This window comes from Aythya ferina (genome assembly GCF_964211825.1).
Source record: "Aythya ferina genome assembly, chromosome: 13".
Lineage (NCBI taxonomy): Eukaryota > Metazoa > Chordata > Aves > Anseriformes > Anatidae > Aythya > Aythya ferina.
Window position 1 is genome coordinate 9,972,882 of NC_140311.1, and position 23,303 is coordinate 9,996,184.

A 23,303-nucleotide genomic window follows, 5' to 3' on the forward strand; every position below is an offset into this window, starting at 1 on the left:
GAGAATGTTGACTGTGGTGAGGATGGGGGGATATTTCCTGTATGAACTTCAGTAGTAATACTGAATCCCTGTCAGTCACATAGATAAGTTAGATAGATTTCTATAAAATTAAATGGGAAAAAAAAAAAGAACAGATTTCAGTGTCTCTTCTTCCATAGCCACTTTCCTTGTCCCTGCTAATGCTTGCTGATACTGAAATATAAATGGCCCTGTAAAAAAGTCAGCAATAAGAAGTTTTCTCATCAGGTTGCTCTGTGATAGCTAAATAAATAAATAAGGTATATTTTTTTATGTCATGCTATTCTCATTGGCTGGCAAGCTATAAACCTCAGTGCTGCATGAAATTCTCTCCAGGTCTGCAAAAAATGAAGCTGCTGCAAGCTGGAGGTAGGTCTTGGTCAGCAGAGTTCCTCATTTTGTGAACTCCAGAACTCCACCTTGCTTTAGGGCCTTTTTTTTTTTTTTTTTTTTAAATTTTGTGTTCTGTTGAAGTTCCACTGAATAAAGGTGAATAAAGGGGCCAAACTCCTGAGGAAAGAGGAAGAGCTGCCTGTCCTGAAGTGCTCCAGCCCCAGGCATTTTTCACAGCCGCTTAATGCGGGTGCTAAGAAGCCGTAAGCCTGGAACTACGCCAGCCACCACCAGTCAGTTTTTAGGCCCTGGGGGCTTAAAATACATGGGGCTGGGGTGTGGGGGGCTTCTTGCCACAGCCGGGGTGCAGAGGTGAGGGGGAGATCCCTGGGGGGCACAGGGAGCCTCACCCTTCCCCTTCTACTGCCTGAGGCTTTGCGCGCCGATTGCCTGAGTGACGGGGGGGTGCACTTTTCCAGCATGGTTTTGTCGGCTCACAGCTGGACGGATTTGTGTGATTCCAGCCCCGTTTTTACCCGAAACAGAGGACAGAGGAGGGGGGAAGAGGCGAGGGCTCTGCAGCAGGGGCTGAGGCCGGGCGGGCGCTAGGACCCGGCGGCGCTGGGCGGAGGAGGCCGCGTCCTCCCGGCTGTCAGCGGCGCTGCCTCCGCAGCCTTCATCCCCCTCCTCCTCCTCCTCCTCCTCCTCGCCCTCCATGGTCACCCGCTGCCTCCCTCCTGGGCCGGCAGCCGGAGCCAGGAGGCCTCGCTGAGGGGGCGGCTCGATGGCGTCGCCGCGCACCATCACCATCGTCGCCCTCTCGGTGGCCCTGGGGCTCTTCTTCGTCTTCATGGGGACCATCAAGCTCACCCCGCGCCTCAGCAGGGACGCCTACAACGAGATGGTGAGGCCGGAGGAGGGGAGAAGCCTCCAGCCGCGGGGGTCGGGGCCGTGAGGGGCGCGGAGGGGGATGGAGCCCTCATGGAGGTGCCCGGCACCCCCTCGCTCCCTCAGCGATGCCGCGTCTTGTCCCCCTCTTGGTGATTCTCCTGCCCCCTCCATTCGCGTTGGGTATTTGTGGTGAGGGTTCTCGGGCCCGTCAGGGATGGGGATGGAAGTTTCCAGCACATTCTGCCCTCTCCCGCCGCTGCACCTGCCCGCCTGCTGTGCCTTGCTGGCAAATGGCATCTGGGTGACCACAGGGGGCTGGCAGGAGAACCGCAAAATGGTCCGGGTGTGAGAGGTGAGGGGACAAAACGTCCAGAAAACAGAGCTCCCGAGCTACGTCAGCTAAAGGAAAAAAGCGCCGAGGCTTGAGGAGCATTGCAGAATCCTCTGTGTAGCGCTTTGCGTCTCCGTGCTCCCTGTCTGCTTTGCCAAGAATCAGGCCAAGAGGTAGGGGCAATTTCCATCTTTTATGGAAAAAAAGCAGAGGCACAGCAACATCATTCCCAATACCTGATGTTGTACCGCAGCCACGGCTCGTTAGGTTATGTTTTCACTGTGCTGCACACCAGGGTAGGCTGTAGCATAATGGAGACAGTGAGAGAAAGCTTGATCTCGCCAATCGCTAAGTGTTATCTTATCTCGCCCCAAGCAAACAGAGCACCTCTGTTATCTACCCACAACGCCAAACTTGCAGGGATTTTTTTCATTCAGCAAAAAAAGCATGCATGCTACTTTATGTATTAAAACACTTGGAATACCAGAGTGCTCTAGGGCACACTACTAGTTACGTTTCATTATAAAGCTGTGTCCTACACATTTGGTTAAAAACCACTGCTTTGAGGAGAGCTTTTATTCACTGGAGGTTTAAAGTGCATCCTTAGAATGCACATACTTGGTATAAACATGTCATGGGATTTTCAGTAGCAAAAATGACTCTTTGACTACCTGTGAGGTGTCATCAGCTTTTCTTAGAAGAAGGAGAAAAATTTACAGGGAAGTGGGAAAGTTCCGAGTGCCCATAACACAAGTTTCCAGAATTACACGGGAAGTCAATCTGCAGTCTGATTAGTGCCTGTGAGAGCAGAACGACTCTGCGTGTGAGATTTGGTTTCCATTTCCCTCTCCTTGCTTAGGGAACACAAGGGCAAGAATACCTGCAGAGATAATATGCTCATGTGTAGATGGAAATAATTTCAGATGTTCCAATAACTAGGAGCTTTATTATAATATAAAAGAAAAAAGGCAACACTTGACTGAAAAAGGAAAGAAACCACCACCAAAAACCCCGAACCTACCTATACCTAATGCTCAAATGCAAGAACTTGATGTAAGGACAGGGTTTTCTTCCCTGAAACAAGGAGGCAGCTGTGTAAGGAGGCTGCCTTGTAACTTACACTGCTTCTAAATCCAGCATAAACCAGAGAGCAAGGATGTCAGACGTCTACTTGCTTTTTCTGAGGAAAGAAAGGATCATCAAGGTATATGAGGACAGGAGTAGGGTTGCTAAATCTCAGCTTTGATATATTGTCCCTTGCTATGATTGTACTGCACATCAACCCCGGAGTATTCTAAATTGTTTTGAGATGGAAAGAGACTTCAGTTTCTACCTTCCGTGCTTTGGCTTTGCAAGGACTAGGTATGTTATTTAATTATAAAGGGCATGCTACTCTTAGAGAGGAACTTGTTTAAATTATTTATTATTATTATTATTATTATAACAATGTGGTTCTGCATTGTTAATTTTAGAGAGGAAAAGGTACGCTTGGCTTAGTCCTAGCTCAAAAGATGGGTGCTAGATTGTAGAATTGTCTTCCAGCTGGGAGATAATAGCTTGTAAAGGGGGAATTGCAGGTTGATGGTGTGTTAATATCCCTCCAAGAGCAGCTTTAGGAGTACAGATTGGGTGTCATGCCAGAGGGGTCTATGAGGATTGAAGCAATCTTCATAACATATCGCACGTTTATTGGTTTCAGTGACAGTAACGTTTGCCTTCTTACATTGTCATATTCTATGCTATTACTGCTTGATTTCAGAAACGAGCCTACAAAAGCTACGTGCGGGCCCTTCCCATGCTGAAGAAGATGGGAGTCAGCTCCATCCTTCTCCGCAAGAGCATCGGTGCCCTGGAAGTGGCGTGTGGCATTGTCATGACACTGGTGCCTGGTCGCCCCAAAGACGTGGCCAACTTTCTGCTGCTCCTCCTCGTGCTGGCCGTGCTCTTCTTCCACCAGCTAGTGGGGGATCCACTCAAGCGTTACGCCCACGCCCTGGTCTTTGGGATCCTGCTTACCTGTCGCCTGCTGATCGCCCGCCAGCCTGAGGAGCAGCCCCCAGAAAAGAGGATCCTGTCGGTAAATGGGGATGAGCAGCCACTCATCCATGAGGCGGCTCCTGAGAAAGGCAAAGTGAAGGTATCCTAGTTAGGTGCGTTTGAGGAATACGGACCCTCGAGGCAGCTCTCTCCAAAAGCACCCAGAAAATTTGGTGTTTTATTTTGTCGTTTTGTTTTTATTTAACTATTTATATTTTTTTGGCTGTCTAAATAAAGTTTCATGTGGGGTCTGAGAGACATGTGGTACGTCTACACTGTAGTCTTGCTTTTGCTGCTTCCCTGTAACATAGGAAAACATGAGCTAGCTTTAAACAGGACAGTTTGGAGGCAGATAGCACCTGGCTGGAATTAGCATTGGTCTCCTCAGTAGGAGCTGCAAAACCAGAGTGTGGGCAAAGACTTGGGCAGTTTGTCATGTTAGCTCGGCACTCTTGCAGCAGGGGGATTAGTCCCTGAGCATGAGACCCACATCTGAAAGGCAGTTTAACCCCAGCTGGATGCATTTCTGCTGCGTTGCAGCCTCTGCGACAGCTGCTGGGTAGAAAAGAACATCACCAGAGTGACCTTGTGCAGCCCACCTCCTAGAGCTACCCCAGCCACAAATGGAGGCTTTTTTTTTTTTTGCACAGTCAGGTGAAGAAAGGACCCTACTGAGCATAATGCTACTTGTATTTGAAGGAGGGTTCCTTAGCTGTTGCTGCCTCTGTGACCGGTCTGTTTGGTGGACTGGTTATGCAGGGAAAACCTGTGATACACTACTTGCATCTTCCTGGGTTACACGTTTTGCAGAGGCTTTAAAACTGGGACAATGGCCTGCTAATGCTATTTTTTTTTTCCATTTTGAAGCAATGGTATCTACCCCTCAGCAGAGAGTAAGGATCCCTGCTGAGTGGATGGGAAGCAAAACTGCCTGAAGAATTGTGTTTAGTCTGGTAATGAACCCCCATATTTCAAAATAGTTGTCTGCTGCTGGCAAAAAGCATCACACTACCTCTTTTCTTTCAAGGAAAAAAAATCCTTTTTCACAACTGCTGCAAATTCATGGAATCACTGGTTATTGCTAATGAAGGTTTGAACCTGTCCAGGTACCTCATGGTGCATCTCACATACAGCTTCAGTGAGCTGGGGGAAGTCCTCTCACAAGAGCCTGAATCCCTGTGTTATATCTGAAATCTTACGGAGTGTCATGAGAAGTGTGTTTTACCTCTGAGTTTTGTTTGTTTTTCTTGATGTTTGTCTGTTTTGAGTTATTCCTTATTTTCTTAATTATTCATGAAAATAAACTTTTTGAAATTTGGAGAAAAATGTTGTGATAGAAACAAATTTCTTTTTTTTTTTTTTTCTATGCTCAAATACAGAAAAAGCCCAAAAGCAGGCGGAATCATGTTAGAGGAATTTCAGAGAAAGACAAGGTGATGTAGGATTGAAGCCATGTGAACAACATTGGGCCACACAGTGATAACTACAAGCATTTGAAAATTTTCACGAAACAGTCTCGGATAAATTTTTGCTTCAGTACAATGTGGTGATGAGATAAGATACTAAAACCTCAGTAAGATGTCAGTACTGTATCACTGCGAAAACTGATGATAGATGCTAACATGTGGTATATCCAGTTGATACTGTAGTTTTGCAGAGTCCTCACAAACTGTATCATAGCTACGTTGTGGCCAGCTACCATTCCCACGTGTGTCTTACCTCCAACTCCCTAAAATTTTGGAAACAAGCATTAGTCTTTTGTACTTCCTTTACCAGAAGTCGTATGGATGCCATAGTAATAAAATAACTGTAGAATATTTGGTACAGCAAAGACCATCCCTGTAAGTACTTCAGCTGCAGACTGTAAGGGGATTCTGAAGAACATCCCCATGTCCACCTTTCTGTATTGCAGCAGTATGGATTACTGCCCACACCAGCAGCTACACATTGTGCATCCAAGAATTCTGTATTATATTTATATATTATTATATATAGATATGTAAGAATATCTGCATTGGGTTGACCTCCATCGCTGACCCCCAGCATTACCAAGCTATTTTTGGAACTCATCTTTGCTTGCTGGAGGCGGTGAGGTGGCAGGAGCTAACTGAATCCTTCCGTAACACCACATTAGGCCAATATACACTTTATTTTTCATTTTTCCCCTGCGCTTTTCTCCCTTCTTTTCAGAGCTCTTTTTCTCCAAGCCCCCACTCTCCCTCCGGGGACCCTCCCGTGCCAGCCCCTCCAGCCGCAGGTGGCTGAGGGAGGGCAGCAGGGGGCTGCCCGCAGGCGCGGGGCCGCCCTGAGGCGCCGGCCGCCATCGACCCCCCCTCAGCCCCTTCCCTCCCTCCCCGCCCAGCGCCAACGGCCCGCGGCGAACGCAGCCCGGGCGGGGCCACTGCGCATGCTCAGCGCCGGCGGCGCGCATGCGCGGGATGCGGCGCGGAGGTTTGAACTGCGGGCGGTTGGAGCGGGCGGCAGGTAATGGCGGCGGGGGGCCGTAGCCATGGCAACCGGGGGGCTGCAGCCGTGGCAACCGGGCCCTGAGGCCTGCACCCGCTTCTCCCCCAGCGGGCCCGGCCTCCGGGGGTGCTGCGGAAAGGCCCTGTCGGGTTGGTGTGGGCTCTGGCGGCGTCCTGCTTCCTGCCCAGCCCCTCTGCTGCGCCAGGGGAGGGCGTTGTGAGGGGGCTGCGTGTGGCAGCTGGCGCCTGGTGGCTCAGGCCTCGTCCCAAACTGTGGCTCGGGGTGCAAGCAGGGTGCCGGGGCACTCGGGGTAAGGTCACCACCAGCAGCTTTCGCTGCTTCAGAACATCTCGGTTAGCGTCCGTCACCTCCCTGCATCTCTGCGAGCTGTGATTGCCTTGGGGGTGTCATCTGAACCGAGGCCACGCAGCTCTGCTGGAGCTGGTAGGTGTTATTTGTAAGCATTGTGTGTGCCTCGGTGAGTATCATGGTACTGCGGAAGAGATCTTAACGTAGCTAGCCAGAAATTTGGTTTTGCTGTACTGGTCGCAGAAGTTTATGTCAAACAAAGCTAAAGGGAAACAGAAAAATGTTCTAACGTCTTGAGTAAGTGAGAGCTGAAGAGGAGCGTGAGCTGAAAATCTTTCTGTTTTCTTGTGATGGGAAAGCTGGGAAGCAAAAGCAATTGCTCCAGTAGCTCAGGGGCATGCACATGCACTCTGCAAAACCCAGGAACTTGTAGCAACATGTCACATTTTCGGGGTAGAAGTTTGATTTCTCTAACACACAGAGAAAATGTCACTTCTCATGATTGTATTTCAGCCAGGGCTAGGCAGTTTGACAGTATTAGTAGCTCTTGTACTTCACTTGGAAATTTACCAAAACATATATATTTTAAATCTCAGCTACTAGGTAGAAATATATTATATAGGAATCTAACTCTGTAAAATAGGAAGAAAAGTGTTTTTATGGTCCTGTAAAATCTGAGCATTACCCCCACAGAAAATTGTGACCTGTTGATGTATACAGCACAAGTAACAGAACTGATAAAGAATAAAATAGACAGCAAAGGAAATTGTTGATTGCATACTGTTGGCTTTCTGGTTATGTTAATTTGGATCAAAATACTATATAAAATTTTATCAGACAAGTTTTATTTTGAAAGGAGTTGGTTTTAGTTTTTACTTTTGATTTTTTTTCTTCCCTTTTTTAATGTAAGAAAGAATTGAATTTCTCAATTCATAGCACAACTGTATGCACAGCTTCTGAGCATATTGTCTGATTGTTTAGGGGCAGACAGCTGTAAATGACTTGCTGTGAAGTTGCCTTATGCAGGATCCCTCTAAAGTCTGTTTGTCAGAAAAATTTTTTTTTTCTTTTGCAGGAAACTGTCTCTCTGATGTTCTTCATCAATTGGAGGATCATCTATTTTCTTCCATCATTGTAATGAGGGACTGGAACTCACATGACAAATGAATGAAATTCTCCAGTCTCAGCTGGCAGCCTGAAAAAAATGCAGCGAAGACAGAGTTCTAAGCACTCAAAGCAGCCTCTCCGTGTTCACGATAGCAATCAAACCGATCTCTCTGCATGGCGAAAAGAAGGGAGTATTAATACTGAAAAAACTGTACAAAATCAGCAGTCTCCAAGTGATGACAGCAAGCACAACTCCCTTGAGCAAGCTGTGAGATTCTTTGAGAAAGGTAAGAGGACAGTTTTAAGGTTAACGAACTCAGTTTGAAAGGATTATCAATTTCTTTAAAATAACAATAAAAAAAATCAAATTTCACCTGCCGTTTTCTCTCTTCTAATATCTGAACTTCGTGGTAACTCCTTAGTGTCTAGAAAGCTTTTCTGCTTTCTATTGCTATGTAAAGAACCCAAAAAGATGGACTATATATGGGAAAAGTTCAGAGAAGTTTAAAATAATTCAGTATCGGTTCACGAGTTGTTTCATCACTGTCATCTATTTTTTTTCCCCTAGTTCAAGACCGGGTTTCATTGAAAAAGAGTGAAGGTTTGCAGAAACATTTGTCTACTGTGGAAAGCATTGGCCTGGAAAGAGGGTTACCCCCTGAAGTGTTTGATACGTTACTAACCGTGGCACTCAGTGGCAAACTTGGTAAAATGCTTACTGCTAACAAGTCTTCTGTGAACTTCTTTCCCTCTAATCAAACCTGCTTGAGATAATGTGTTTATGGCAACTGTATTGTTAGGAAATTTAGCATAAAATTAATATTTCTGGCATGCTCCAGTGTAAACTGAATTCATGCTAAAAATAACTTCAGTTCTTGTTACAGGTAAGTGATATAGGGAAGAATATTATGGCTTGTTACAAAGCTTTTTTGAAAAGCTTATTTCCTGTGTTCTTAATTGCAGATCTTTAAAGGCTTGAAGTGTGTCCTTAGCAACCATTATATTTTTTTCCTTCTTGTAACTATTTCCATAGGTTTCTTCTTCCCAGGATCAAAATAATTGAACAAACTGTCATAGTTGTATTGTGAAACTTGATAAAATTAGTGTCATACTAGCAATCAGTTCATGCTGCTTTCTTTGAAATGGTGGCCATCACCTAAATTTTGAAACTAATGAAATATTCAATTAAAAAAAAATTAAACCTTTCACTCCCTCTAGTCTAAGAGGATGTTACGGGATTCTTTCCCCGTTATACAAGCAATTCAATTCTTTTCTTGGTTTAAATTTGTTGGCTTATCTCCAAGACACTAATCTGCCAATATTTGGCTGATAATCACATGCTCATTTGTTGAAGTAATTGGTTGTTAATATTACCAGAAATTTGTGTTACTGTTGGTTGTCTTGCCAAGAGCCTAAAGGCTATTTCTATACTGGAATAATATATATGCCATTTTCTTTAACCTGGAAAGAAATATTTCTCATATTTTTTAGATAAATCCCTACTGGTTTCTTGTGTGCTGTTCCTGTAAGCAATAAAGCTCTGAATAATCTTGTCCAGAGGGGATTTTAACCTGAACTGCCAAACTGTGTCAAAGAACCTGGTTTGTGAGCAGCATCCAATTTTAAAATGTTTGTTTTCCAGCTGATACAGTGAATACTCGTTTATTGAAGAGCTTAGTTCCAGCCTCAGTAATACCAGAAAGTTCTGTTGTTTCATCTGTATCTTGGCTCTGCGTCAGCAAATGCACAAGCAATGTCCAGGTAACTTCATAAATGTTTGTGGTAGTTACTGCTTCAGCACAGGAATGATGAGGACAGATTATCTGCAGGAAGCTGGGGTTTTGACATGCAAGGTTCTTGCTTAAGCTGCTGTTTTTTAGAAAGACTGGCAGAGAAACCTGTACATGGAAAGGGAGTAGAAGCTGAGATTGTGAGGATTGTGAGTGGGAATTTGCACAGTTACAGAACAGGAAGGTTCTCTGTTGGAGAAGCCTCTCCTAAGGAATTTGTTTCTGTGAATGACTTGAGCTGTGTGAGGCATTATTCATCCACCTCAGCAAGGTATCACCTAAGTTCTGTGTGCCTTGGCATCGTGATTTAAGATTAGTGAAATAGTCTTTTTGGTCTTCATGTAGATGGCTGAAAGGTTTACATCATATTTGGGGGTTATTGCGCGTTTGGAATGGAGCTGGAATTCCATGCTGTACAGCATGGAATTTGGAGCTCTTCTCAGGCTTATCTTGTAGCTATCTGGTTGTCTTTGAGTGTCCTTTAATGATGATGTCTCTTAAACTGGCTAGTGACTGCTCTGTCTTGGTTTTGTCTATTACTTGATGTAAGATGACTCTCTTTCTGTCTGCAGCTGCTTTTTCTAAGATGGCTGATCACAATGTTTGACTTCATTGATCGCAAGGAACAACTTCATGCCCTTTATGGCTTCTTCTTTTCCTTCATTCATGATGAGAAGCTGGTAAGGAGAGATGAAGAATATACAGAATTCACAAAATAAACCTAAATGTTCATTAGTAGTGTGTGTATTGGTACTAAAAATTAGTCTGAGATAGCTGTGTATGAGAGACGATGTGATGGTAGAACTTAGTTTCCTTTTTTCTTTTTGAGTTCTAAGATTGCTGGATAATTCTGATTCGGAAATGGGAAAGTACTGTTGGATTATTTTAGTGTGAGTACTGTGATCTGTTTGGTTAAACATGTTTCCAAGCATTGACACTCTGTAACATCTGAACAGATAGACAGTATTTTTCATGTAAATTCCTAAGAGACGCTGTGACACTGCAGTGCCTGAAATTACCTTTGATGTGACATGTCAGCAGGTGTAGTCCTCTGTCCCTGAGAAGAAACTGACTTGCATACCTTGGGCAAAAAGAAAAAACCTTTAGGAGCAATGTTTATAGAATGATTAAAAACTCAAAATTCTGTTCTACTTAATTTCTTTGAAATGTAGCTTAGAACAGGGCAAACATTCAGGAGTTTTGTGCTATTTGATATCTGTAAAATCTGGGCGCTGGAATGTTGAAATAGATTCAATTCAGATTAAGATCCAGTTGGCAATCATGTTAGATAGGTATGAAATTGTTGATATTCTTTCAGTTCAGAATATTTTGTGGTCAAGACATAAATTTCTGAAGTTCTGAGCTATGTTTCCTGCAAAGTTTTGGATGGGTTAACACTAGTTATAACCTTTTTTCCATAAAACTGGATTTAAGTTCTGTAGCTTATTCAGGCATGATGGGACAACTGGAAAACGCAGCTGAACCCAATTTAAGACCCTTGCAGACTCACTGTAGTTAGAAGCTCTAATATTTTGATTCAAGGGTATCTTTGCTTTGGAAAATGTTACTGCCCATTCACTGCTGATCTCTGAAATATGTAGACCATGTTCCCCAAAACAAGACGAAAGCTCATTGAATAACTTTATTACTATAAGGACAGCTTGTAATGTAGATAATGTATCTAATTAAAATTGATGTAAGTGACGTGTAAAAACAGGCTGCTTGCTACAAGAAGTAAGGTATGCTCTGCCCTAGTGGGGATGCCATGATGACTCGAGGCAGCCAACTGAATGAAGCAATATCAGCTTGTGAAGCCTTTCTGGAAGGGTGTCGCTTTTGATGTATCATAATTAGCAGTCTGTATCGGCAGGGTAGCTTACTGCTGCTTTTTCTTTGTAGTGCCCCTATATCTGCCACCTGCTCTACCTGCTGACTAAGAAAGAAAATGGTAAGTCTATCCAATTGTATGAGTTAAAAAAGCCTTTTGTTTCTTCTGTTTCCCGGTGCTGCCATTTCTTCAAATGGAGCTACTCCAATGACTAGGTAAGGCAATGCTTTTAAGGCAAGGAAGCCTAAGTGGCAGTTCAGTCGGGTTTGTGCAATACATTCTGGATCAGAAACCCGTATTAGCACAGAAGTAAGACTACTTGTTTCTGCTTGCTTTGTCATGACTTCCTACAATAAAAGTGATATTTCATTTTCTCTTGAATGTTAAATAATGTGTTTTTTAAACTCATGATGTTCTTAACTGTTTTTCCAGTCAAGCCTTTTCGAGTCAGGAGACTGCTTGACCTCCAAGCAAAAACGGCAAGTTCATTTCTAATTTTGTAGAGTTTGAACAATGGTTAATGCTGCAGCTTATAAGTGTACTTACAAGATGGAGGAGAGGCTAGCAGCTCAGGATGGGGTTAGACTTGGAAATGTAGGTTGTAGTCTTTGTAACATCTGAGCTGGTATATCTTGCATGTGCATCTTGAATTCTCATGTGTTAATTTGTGAGCACGTGCAGTGACATGAAAAAAACACCTTTATGTTTTATAGACTGATATGGTGAAATATCTGAAGTAAAGAGCAGCTTCTTTTATTTTTTCTATTACTTTCTTTAATTTTACTCTTCCTTTTTCAAGCAGTATCAAAAATGACTGGAAAATAAAAGCATGTATAGGATCTTGCTGCCTTTTCTATAAGGAAAAAAATACAGTCACGAGTAGTAAGTTCTAAGTTTCTAGAGAAATATAGATGGAGCTATGTAGTTAGAATAACACGTTTTTTGGAGCATTTAGTCAGTGGAGAACTGTATTTTTAATGGCTTTGATTGTTAAATTTCTTTTTATTAGAGTTGTGACTGCAGAAAGTTCGTTCTTCAATCCCCTCCCTATGCTGTTCTTGTTGACAATTTTTCTTTTGCTCATTTTGCATCTCTGGTTGCTTACTGACGTGTACTTCTGAAAGCTTTTAGTAATCCTTTTTTTTTCTTTGTGAATATAGTCTTCAATATTTATATTAAAAATATATCACACATGTTGTTACTTGTTCTGTTATTTGACAGGGAATGCAGCCTCATTTGCAGGCTCTGCTATCGCTTTACAAGGTCTTCCGTCCTGAGCTCATGTCCATAACCCTTCCTGGGAAGATGAAGGTAAGGAGTTAGATTTAATCTACTTGGAACTGGTATTTATGACACTATTTGTGATGAGCTTTCTGTTTAAACAATAGCATGATTAAGCAGTGAAGATGAATTCTATTGCCTCTTTTCACTGAGTAAAATCAGGTTTAGAGGAGGATTCCTTGCCTTGCATTTTTTTTCTCTTCGTCACTCTGAGATGATTTGAAATGGAACGATCTTCCTTTATCCTTATGAGGATTACCTATATCCTCCTGTTGATGTGCTTTCTGGTTTTAACTGTTTTCACACACATCACTGATGTTTACTGGAATAGAAACTGGTCTTTCTGTCACTTTATCCTACTTTGGCTTCTTGCATACGTGTCTGATTTGTGTTTACAGACTTACTTCAAGAATTCAGAGGCTCCATGGAAAGCAGCAATCAACGCTGTAAGGCGAAGAAACCAGGCAAATTCTCCAATTTCCCAAGCACTGTGTTTAGGCACAACTCAACCTCAGTCACGAAAAAGAGTAGGTTATGGGCCTCAAGACTCTAGGATCATAAAATCAATTAGGTTGGAAAAGACCTCTAAGATCATCAAGTCCAAACATTAACTAGCACTGCCAAGTTCTACCACTAAACCATGCCCCTCAGCACCGCCGTACTTGCATGTCAAATACCTTCAGGGATAGTGAGTCAGCCACTTCCCTGGGCAGCCTGTTCCGATTCCTCATAACCCTTTCAGTGAATAAATGTTTTTCCAGTATCCAACCTAAACCTCCCCTGGTGCCAGAAGGTGCCAAACAGCTGTTTTCATGTTGATTAATGGCAAGTAATGAGAGCTGAGCTTTATTTCAACACTGGGAAGGATGGGATAGCTATATGGAAACAGCATTCCCATTATAATGAAAGCCTAGATGCTTTTTTTGTTCAAAGTGGAGTCTTTATGGGAATGTTGGTCACAAGCATACTTGTTTGCATTGGAAGCTGAGTCACTGCTGTTCATTTGTGTTTCTTTTCTACAGAAATGGAATACCCAGTTGATTATACCTGCAAGCAGTGCCAACGCACAAAATTTAGTAGGGAACAGTGAAAAGAACAGCGCAAATGATTTTTTTCCAGTGGAGCAGCTGCAGGCCTTTACCCAGCTCATAGAAAATATCCATTGTTTAGAGGTGAGTGGCAGGAAGGTCTCAGCAAGTTCAATGAAGGATTTGGAGAGATCAAATGATTTTTGTCTATGCCCTATTTATATGTGAGTGGCATGTGGGTTACCTAATTCTGACAAAGCATGTAGTCCTACCTGAGGGCGATGAGTGTGACTCCTGGAGACGTTCCTGTTGCTAATAAAAGGGTTGGACAAATCTGATAGTATGAGATTCTCTAGCACTATTTAGACTTAAACACAGAATAACTATTTTTCTTTTTTTTTTTTCTTGCAGTTTCCTTCCCAGATGGGTTCAGTGTTAACAAACCCATTATTGCTTCATTACATGAATTGCATCAAAGATGAATCTATTTACCTGAGGCTCTACTACTGGATGGGACAGACTCTTCAGGAAGGTAAGAACTTAACATAACCACCATGGCATGGTATGGAGGTAAAAGACTGAACTTTTCACCATTCAGTAATGGCACTTTGCTATTCAGTGGTAATCATATAGCATTAAAAGAAATACTGAAGAAAAGTTGAATTTTGCTTTTAATTGTGCTTATTCTTGCTATACTTGTGTTCAAATGCAGTCTTCTCTCCTGTTTAGAGTGTACCTGGTGTGTGGTTGAAAATAGCCAATATGAACAAGAATTCAAGGACTTCCTGGAAATTATCTACAAGGCAGAATGTTTCTTGCAGGTGAGGGCCTATTTTGTGGAAACGAAAGATTTCATGAATTCTTCCCTTAAAGTGCATTTGGGACTTGCATGTTTCCTGCAGTATCTCTTAAAAATTGCAGTGTCTCAAATAGACAAAAGAATAATAAATGTACATTTTCCAATATTCTGGACATGGCTGTGGTTTCTGCAGGAATGATAATTTGAGTGTCCTGGAGAATTGCATGTCAGGAAGCAGGCGTAAGCCTCTTCTCCAGGGTGAATTGAGCATGGCAAAGTTCAGGCATGTGAGATGAATTTTTGAATGTTCACCTTCTGCTCTGCAGGAAGGATTTTCTTCTTGTGAGGAGTTCCTGTGCAGGAGCCTTCCTCTCTGGGATGGCTCCTGCTGCCGATCGCAAATCCTCAGACTCATGAGTTGGATCCCCCTCAGCAGCTTCTCTGGTATGGGTTGCAGATCCTTTGGATAAAGTTGGGCAGTGTCTGATCTTGGGGGGAAGAATTTGTGCTCAGATATCATGCTGCTTTCTTGTTTATTTCAGAAATGAAATCACATATCTGTGATCCCCTGGCACAGCTCTTTTTCACATCCTCGCTTTATTTTAAGGTAATTTAAGTGAGTACAGTGGCTGTTGGTACTGTTATCTGCACTTGTATAAGGTACAACAATCTGAGGGGTTGTATAGAGGACTTCTTTTGGGGGAGTCTGTGCTGAAGTGAGGGTAAAATATGTATTTATGATGTAACTTCCTGGGGAATTTGAGTGCCTTCAAGATATTTTCTTTTTTTGACTGTAATTAAGCAGAAGCACTGGATTAACATAGAACTATGTAATAGCACAGAAGACAACAGTTTTTTATTACAATTTTAAGTCACTATTTGAAGCTTGCATTCTCCAGCAAAAAACTATGTAATGTATACATCTGGTTTAAGTGGATACTGCAATTATCTAAATGCTCTTTGTGGTCCTGAGAAACTCTTCATATGTTTCCTTGTATGCTTTATTTCTCGTGGCATTTTTTGTTTAGTATCATTCACTTATGTAAATTGTAAACAACCTGTTTTCTTTTTTGACTCTCACAGTGCAGTGTTCTTGAGTGTTTGAAAGAGCTGTTGCAGAACTGGTTGAACTGGCACGTGGTTCGGCTGGATTCAGAGTCCGACTATCAATTTCGTTCTCTGTAAGTTTGTCCAAAGTGAATATAATGTGGTGTTTTGTACACTGTTCACAAGTGTTTAGATATGCCTGTTTACCTACCATGAAGACCAGTCAGTAATGCCGTAATGTTTCTGCTATATTGCAAGCTACCTTGTCAATCCTACTCTTACCCTTAATTTAAAAATATTTCTATTGACACTGAAAAGTCTGAAGTCAAGATTCTTGAGACTAACAGCTGGGTCGTTTTTGTAATAATGTTGGTAACAATGTAATACTGGATATATTCAAGACCAAATACATGTTGCTGGATGCTTGAGGGTGGTGGGGCAGAAGGATAACTTCTAGTTTCTGTTTTTACCATGGCTTTTTACCATGTTTCCTCTTTAGCATTTATGAAGAGGTATATACACAAATGTTGTGTCTGTCTATTACTGCAGGAATACCACCCTTTCTGGACTAGTGGATGGGATAGCTGAACTAATCCACTTTGTTGGATGGATCTCTACTGTTGCATTGCGTTTAGAAAACAATTGTACCTTCTTGTTGTACTTCATCCTGGACTTCTATGAAATCGTATGTATTCCATTTGTTTTGGCTTTCAAAATCCCATTGCCCTGAGGCCAACTGCATTTTTTTCAGCTATAGCATGGAATCACCTTCCTTGTTATAGTTTACAGAACTTTGTGATTAAATGCCAGAATGTTCCAAATATCTGCTAGATCTACAAGTGGTAGCTACTGCTATTGCATCCCTAGGCAGAAATAAAAGTTACCAGTGAGTGCTTGCTCTTAATTAAGTCAGAGTTGCATTGCTCATGGAGAAGTAAAAATGTGGCATAACATAACAGATGATGCTTTTTTAATACTAATTATAGAAAACAATGTTTAGTTCAATTTCAAACAACGTATCCTGACTTCTTCTTTATGTCCCTTTAAAAAAAATCATTTTTTTTCCTAGTTTATCCTATAGATAAAGCGGTGTCAAATAGGCATACACCTACTCTCTAGTTTCCCTAAATCAACTCTGTAGATGTGTTTACTGCTATGTGAACTCTAGCCATGCTTCTCCTACAATTTGGATGAAATTATGAAGCATTAAAAAAGCAGCGATAGTGCTGGGAACTACTTGTAAGGAAAATGTCCATTAAAAATGCACAAAACTAACAGGCAACAACATTTGCATAAGATAGTGTGTTTAAAATAAGTAAATGATCATTTTATGGGAATATACCAAGAATCATCTACCCTTAGGTTACTGGTGTTCTAGCATGCAACTAAGATGTTTTTATTTACACTTCACTGATGTGTTCAGAACTCGTCAGTTTTATAAAGATCTCTAAAATCATGCAGCTGAGATATTAAGTAAAGAGTCTAAATATTTGAAAATACCAGTAACCCAATTACATACAGATATCTACCTATATCTATGTGGTATTTGCTGTACTGAGGGCAAGAGGAAATGTGAAGGCCTCACAAATAGTCTTTGGTGAAAAATTTTTTATGGTATTAGAGCAGAGGAACCTTAAAACAATGGTGCCTAATTGAATACAATTTAAGTAGTATCTATTTTCTGTCTGTTGTGTTGTCACAGCTTAATTGCCTATGATCTGAGTTGTAGTTACTAGATCTTAGGACACTAATCTTCTGAGAACAATGCGTATCTTCCTGAAGAGAAGTGTAACAGCCTATGCTTGGGAATATTAGTGTGGCTAAGCAATAGAGGACAGTAATGTGTAAAGTTACAGCAATATTGCTTTGTATTATTTATCCATACTTTAAGGCTGTCATTTTAGCTGAAGATCTTATTAAATCTGCAAAAATTTTAAAATGCCTTTTTTACTTGAAGCTCAACCTTAAATTCTAAATTAGCCTGATAATAAATTTGTGGTTTATGTCCATATAATCTTTTCTTAGAGCAAAGCTTTATCATGTAGTCATGAAATTCCAGCCAGGTCAAAAAGAAAGAATAAATTTCCCAATTGGATGAGTTTGGCTTGCTATTTATCAGCAAACTTAGGCTAGGAACAAGGTCTGATCAAGTGTAAGCCAAGCTGCATACTTAGTAATGATCAAAAAAAAAAAAAAAATCAGAGTTCACAAAAAAAAAGGCAGGATCTGGATATATTTGACCCAGAATGTAACCAATTACCATTGTAATGGTATACCCAAAACTGTTGAAATATACTGGGATGTGAGCTGTCTTGTACTGAGCAAGAAACAAATAGAATTGCTTCACCCTGGTCTTAGCTCCTAGATGAAGCTGATAGAAGTGGCTGGAATGAAATATCACACTCTTTTGCTCTTAAATGTTTGGCGGTTTGTGAATGGCACTAATAATATTCCTAGATTTGCTTCATTCTTGCAGGTGTGCGACATGTATCTGAAGTACAATCTGCCTCTGTTGATAATGCCTCCTGCTGGAGTTTTCTACCCAGCATTGCTTAGTATGGATTCTGTCAGCTTGAATCAGCTCTGCTACATTATGTACAGGTACTACAAATGGTGTGGGTTGTAGGGAATCCTCTTGTCTTTTGTTTTGATCTTTTGGAAATGAAATTACTTTGTAAAACCTGAATTTGAAATCTATACTTTCTCTTATTGCATAAGGCAAAGGTGAAATGTTCCAGCTGTGCCAAGTATTCTTGATACAGTGTTTTATAGCTGTAGTTCGTATTTTTTTCCCCACTCTGTTATTCCAAATGGCAAGATTCTGACCTCTTTCCTTTTATTATTTCCATAGCTTTGATAGGTGAAGGAAGGATTTCACATATTTTGAGAGAATTTAAGTCACCTAGCAACAAAGAGCTGGAATCATTAGTAGTTAACCATTAAACTTCTCAGTCTTGTGCTCTGACCACCAGACTTAAGCTTTTCCTTGCAAATTCTGTAATGTGCTGAGTAGGAAGCACTTCTGCCACCCCCCAGCCCTGTGGGAATTTGGGACTGCCTTGAGCTGCCTGCAGGTCCAAAGACAGCACTGTTTAGCTCTCAGCAGGATCCACCAACATGTCTGCTGTTCTTGGCCTTGTTAGTTCCAGTGGCTGCATTTGAGAAGAAGAGTAGCCAATTGCTGACAGCTGGCGTAGGGCTCTCCATGTGGTTATTCCTCTAAGGAGTCTGCAGGGTAATTAACATGACAAGACGGTCCCTGGGAAATGAGAGGAGCTAGTGCTTATTATACAGAGCGACTGTCAAGTTGCGTTACTTCCAGTGGCTTCCGTTTCTCTGCTTAGTGAATGAAAGTCTCCCTTCTTAAAGATATACAGCACTTTTCTGCTGATTTCAAACCTGTGTGCAAATTCTTGCATATAGCCTTTATAAATGTTACTGTACCAGGTAAGCTGGTCCAAGACACAAATCTTACCAGACTCATCCACCCTTCCCCAGCAAAAACATGTCAAGTGATTAAGTCCTTTTGAATTAATTTTCTTGCCTCTCTTTTTTTTTAAAGAGGAGAAAAGTTTGATGGTCTCTCTTGTTGAAAATAAAAGTTTTCTTAATATCCTGTGTAAACATTCTTCCAGTGTTTGTTGGCACTGGTAGGTCGTAAAATTTTCAGTCATCTAACTTTCTCTTTTCTTTGTTTTTTTGAGGTATCGAACCAACTTGGTAGCTGCGAAAGAAAATGAGCTGACTAAGAAGGTAACTGCTATGTGCTAGAATGGACCTTAGAAAGGAACTGGGTTGAATGGAGGGAAGGTGTTTTGATAGCTCTTTTTTAAGGACTGGAAAGAACATAACGGCTTTGAAGGTGCTATTTATTGATTTTATTTTCTTGTCCCTCAGAAAAAGCAGCAATTCAAATTCAGTAGCCACACATACCAAGAATACAACCAGTACATAATAGCTATGGTGGGCTGTCTGTGGACATCCAACGTATTCCAGAAGGATAACCATCCTCAGGGTGTTCGTCTGGATGATGAATTGCTGAAGAAAACCGGAGTGCAGGAATTCAAAAACAGCTTTAACATTGTCTACCACCCAGCTATGATGGGCTATGCTGCCCACTTCCTGCAGCAGGTAATGGTGTAGGCCTTTGGCAGCACCAGATGTTCTATATTGACAGTTTCTCTAAAGAAGTGTCTCTCAGTGAGTAAAGTCTACTCAGTGTCTGAGTAAAATGGTTCTAGATGTGAATTTGTGCTTATCGTTCTGAAAACAGAACTAAAATAGTCGATTTTCTCATTATTTAGCTAATTCAGTAAAAGCTTTCCAATAGTACATTCCGCCTTATAGAATACAGTGCATGACCTAAACTTTTAAACTTCTGCACATGAAGAAATGCATAGTTAAGTTGTATTCAGGTGCCCATAGCAGAACTTTTAGCAGAATACTTTTTGAGAATCACTTATTAAAAAGAAATACAAGCAGCTATTTCAAGTACAGAAGTAGGATATCACGGTGTATAGTATTGTCCGAGGAGTTCTGCTAGTAGCTGAAGGTTCCAAGTGCTCTCGTGTTTGGTGCAGCTACTGAACAGTGGAGGGAGCAGCTTACCAGAGTTGTTACTGTTCAAGATGTGCATAATGCTCTGAGAAATTAGCTTTTGTAGGCTATCCAAGAGGTGCACAAAGCTGCCATTTTGTTACAAGGATTGCTGGCAGACAGCAAGGATGCTCTTGGAATGAAACCTAGGAAATCTGATGTGAAAGGTGAAAGAATGCTGGTTAGGAACACTTCACAAATCTGCCTTGGCTTATGTACTTAGTGTCTTGAATCTAGGTACTTTGTAACTGCTGACTTAAACTCAAGTTTTGCCTTTGCCAGAAGAAACTATTTTATTTTTGTTAAATACAACTTTTCTTTGGTCTTTCTGCTGTTATAGCAGAATTAGTTTTTCATATCTTTTGTCTAGGTCCTTTTTGTTCTGATGCTTCCTGATAGCTTACTGACACTGCCTTGTAGCTTTTAAGTTTAAAAAAAAAGCCTGGAGATTTCTTGCATTCTTCCCACTGCGGCACCAGGAAAGATTTTGCTTAGTAGCTACCACTGATGTATATTAAGACAAGAGAACATAATTACCTGCAGTTCCATCTTTTCTTGAACACTTCATTGCTGAGCGCCAGAGGGCACTGCTCTGCAGCACACTATGAGAACATGAGCAGTAAACTAAATGTCATATGTTCTCTTCTTGCTCTGTCTAGTTGGGAATTATCTGTCTGATGTTTTGAAGGGATGGCTTTTACTCTGTGGAGATACAGTTGCTAAGGGTATCTATACATTTTCTCTGTTGCTATCCAGTAATGTTGCAGCACAGGGCAAGGCTGTCTCCCCCTTGTCTTGCCATTTGTTTTTTTGGCCAAGTATAATGCTGGAAACTTGTTCTGAGATACAATTAAATATCTTTGAATTTATTTGCACACCTACAATTCCTGATTTAGGAGGTGACTAAGTCGAGGCTCAGTAATGGATGTATGTTTTTTATCTGACTTGACGTTGTTTTTATTTCTTCTCATTAAGGCCTGTCCAGATGATCCCACCTTCAACTTCAGTTTAATTAAGGTAAGATTTCATGTTTCAGTGAAAACAGGCAATTTTCAATAGATAAGGAGAAATGAGGTGGTAGTATTCACCCAGAAAAATTTTGAAAATTCAAGCTCTACTTAGGTTCAGTCTTTCAACAGGGCCAAACACGAGCACGTCAAACATCTGAGAAATTATGCCAGCTGTGGTCAGTGATCTGAGATTTTTATACATTTCCTCCAGGAGTCAGTGCAGTATCAGGACAAGGCTGTTTGCTGTGCAGACTACAGGAAAAAAAAAAATTGTTTTGGAGTACTAGAAGCAGAATTCCTATTATCAATGAATTCAATATTAAATTTCTGAGGTGAATGTGTAGCTTTTTTTACAGCTTTGAACAGTGGCCCTCCACTGAGCAATTGCTGTGGCATTTTTTTCCCTTTCCTGTATCAAAGCGCACATATAGCCTGATCTGGAAAAATCACTCAGTGATGGAAGGAAGACTTCAATATCCACGTTCATTCAATCTTTGATGTCTTTGTTGTTGATCCAATAGACTTTTCTCTCTGAGAACTGGGATTTATAAATCTCTTCAGTACTAAAAAAGATCATGATTTGTTATATTTATTATGGTTTGTCAAGCTAAGAACATGTAATACATAAGTGAAAAGCTTGTGTGTCTGGGTGCAGAATGGGACCCCTGTATATCTGGGTATTTGTGGACTGGGATGGCTGTTGTCAAACTGTGGCAGGTGATATTTGCAGACCTTTTCAGATTGCTTCAAGAAAGACATAGATATGGCTTGCACATCTGATTATTCTTTCTTTTTATAGGGAAAGAAGTGGAACTGGTATCTGGATTATCTCTATGCACAAGGTTTAGAAGGCCTGAAGCTCTTTGTTGAAAGCAGCATCAATCGTGTTTCCCAGGCCTCTCAAAATAAAGCAAGGAATGTGGAAGTGTGACTCTGGGACTCATTGGAGCCTTTGAACCTTCTGGAACAGAAAAGCAGAATATAATGGACTGTGTCACTAATCCTTCCTCGGTGGAAAGAAACAGAGCAATTACCCTTGCCTGCATTTTCTTACTGGCATCTGTGTTAGGAAAGTGAAGATACAGAAGGAATGCTTAGGCTGGCTTGGTTCACTAATACTGACCACTATTTCTGCCTTCTGCTGAACTTCTTTGGTCTGAGGCTGCTGAGCTCATACGCTGTGTAGCATCCTTGTTTTTCTTTGTTGGAATATCTGCTTTGATTGAGGAACAAACGTTCTGCATTTGAAACTGCACGAAGCACTGCTCCTTCAAATACATAGTGTTGATCCATGACCTTCTTTGCTTTCCTTGACAGCAAGAGACAGTTTAATCTGCCTTTCAGGGACACTGTATATATACTGGACTGAAGGACTACAAGCTTTCCCTGTTGTAGCACGTGCATACTGGCTCTTAACAGGGTGGCCAAATTGATCTTCCTGAACTTCATTTTCATTATGAAGGTTCCAGAAGGGACATTCTTGATAGCTTTGCTTATAATTCTCTTTTAACTTAGCTGGAAAACTTAGTGCTCAGTTCATGGTTTATTGATAATTTGAGCATCTGAACAGCGTTGCCACCTGTTCCCTATTTTCTATTAATAAGTTCATGTGGCTTGCCTTTTTGTTTTAGCTCTGTACATGTTGTATATTACATGTGTACATATGTATAATTTATATTCTGTAAAAATTCTTCCAACTGCCATTTTGAAGGAACTGCTATAAAAAGTTTCTTCTGTCACTTTGTTTTAACACTGAGTAAAAGTTGGGAGAAGCTGAACACGGGTCTTCAACACTTGAGTGAACGTTGTCTCTCTGCTATGAAATGAAGTTGCAAATGCTCAACAGGTGGGACAATATACTGAATTATGTGTTGTGAATCTGTACTTTGATCCAGTAAAGGAATTGCATCAGTCCTGAGTGACTCCAGAGCCCCTAAGGATGTGTGTTGGTTTCTTCATTGTCTCAAAATCAGACTGCTTCTAGGTTTTGTAGCCTATTGATTTTTTAAGTTCAACTAGGTGATCTGATTTATGTACTTGTGTGTATGCATATATTTTTTTTTCTTCTCCAGAGAATAAGAAAGTCTTTCTAAGACTGTGAAAGAAAAAGACTTGCAAAGAGATCTTCCCAGAATAAAGTATTTCCTTTTCTCATCTGGCTGCACTATTCCAGCTAGCGTAGTGCTGCTTGCTTAGTTTCTGTCAAGAGAAATGTATTTTCAGAAATCCTGATTACTTTCTTGTGATAGTGGAAACTCAGCAGCTTACAAACTCTTCCAAGTGAATATGTTTCAAGAGGTGGTGCTAACGTAACTATTAGAAGCTGTGACTGTAGTTTTGGACCAGCTCAGCTTGGTGGTTTGTGCTTCTCCTAACTCTCACCTCCTAACACCACTGGCTGGCAGTCCCTATCCTAGTGTCACTTGTTATGC

At 41.3% G+C, this 23,303-nt stretch overlaps 2 protein-coding genes across 3 annotated transcripts; both read left to right on the plus strand.

The window, feature by feature from the left end:
- Nucleotides 1-975: 975 nt before the first annotated feature.
- TMEM35A (transmembrane protein 35A) lies at nucleotides 976-3,866 on the plus strand. Its single transcript, XM_084534563.1, has 2 exons — nucleotides 976-1,255; nucleotides 3,333-3,866. The coding sequence occupies exons 1-2, from the start codon at nucleotides 1,136-1,138 to the stop codon at nucleotides 3,717-3,719; spliced, it is 507 nt and encodes a 168-aa protein (XP_084390689.1). The 5' UTR covers nucleotides 976-1,135; the 3' UTR covers nucleotides 3,720-3,866.
- A 2,158-nt stretch (nucleotides 3,867-6,024) lies between these two features.
- CENPI (centromere protein I) lies at nucleotides 6,025-22,808 on the plus strand. 2 transcript variants are annotated; one of them, XM_084534564.1, is made up of 21 exons: nucleotides 6,025-6,094; nucleotides 7,461-7,779; nucleotides 8,061-8,198; nucleotides 9,135-9,253; nucleotides 9,855-9,962; nucleotides 11,182-11,230; nucleotides 11,543-11,589; nucleotides 12,332-12,421; nucleotides 12,790-12,918; nucleotides 13,414-13,563; nucleotides 13,831-13,951; nucleotides 14,149-14,240; nucleotides 14,545-14,662; nucleotides 14,761-14,825; nucleotides 15,302-15,399; nucleotides 15,815-15,950; nucleotides 17,742-17,866; nucleotides 18,970-19,018; nucleotides 19,163-19,396; nucleotides 20,837-20,878; nucleotides 21,671-22,808. In XM_084534564.1, the coding sequence occupies exons 2-21, from the start codon at nucleotides 7,590-7,592 to the stop codon at nucleotides 21,800-21,802; spliced, it is 2,232 nt and encodes a 743-aa protein (XP_084390690.1). In that variant the 5' UTR covers nucleotides 6,025-6,094; nucleotides 7,461-7,589; the 3' UTR covers nucleotides 21,803-22,808. The 2 variants fall into 2 exon arrangements, with proteins under 2 accessions (XP_084390690.1, XP_084390691.1); XM_084534565.1 differs by having other exon boundaries at nucleotides 6,093-6,554.
- Nucleotides 22,809-23,303: the final 495 nt, after the last annotated feature.

Bases quoted from the DNA above. Each gene is read 5' to 3' on its own strand.
- CENPI (XM_084534564.1), top strand. From the start codon at position 7,590: ATGCAGCGAAGACAGAGTTCTAAGCACTCAAAGCAGCCTCTCCGTGTT. The intron at 15,400-15,814 runs GTAAGTTTGTCC...CTATTACTGCAG, and splicing joins GACTATCAATTTCGTTCTCT to GAATACCACCCTTTCTGGAC. The intron at 17,867-18,969 runs GTACTACAAATG...TGTTTTTTTGAG, and splicing joins CTCTGCTACATTATGTACAG to GTATCGAACCAACTTGGTAG.
- TMEM35A (XM_084534563.1), top strand. From the start codon at position 1,136: ATGGCGTCGCCGCGCACCATCACCATCGTCGCCCTCTCGGTGGCCCTG. The intron at 1,256-3,332 runs GTGAGGCCGGAG...GCTTGATTTCAG, and splicing joins GGGACGCCTACAACGAGATG to AAACGAGCCTACAAAAGCTA.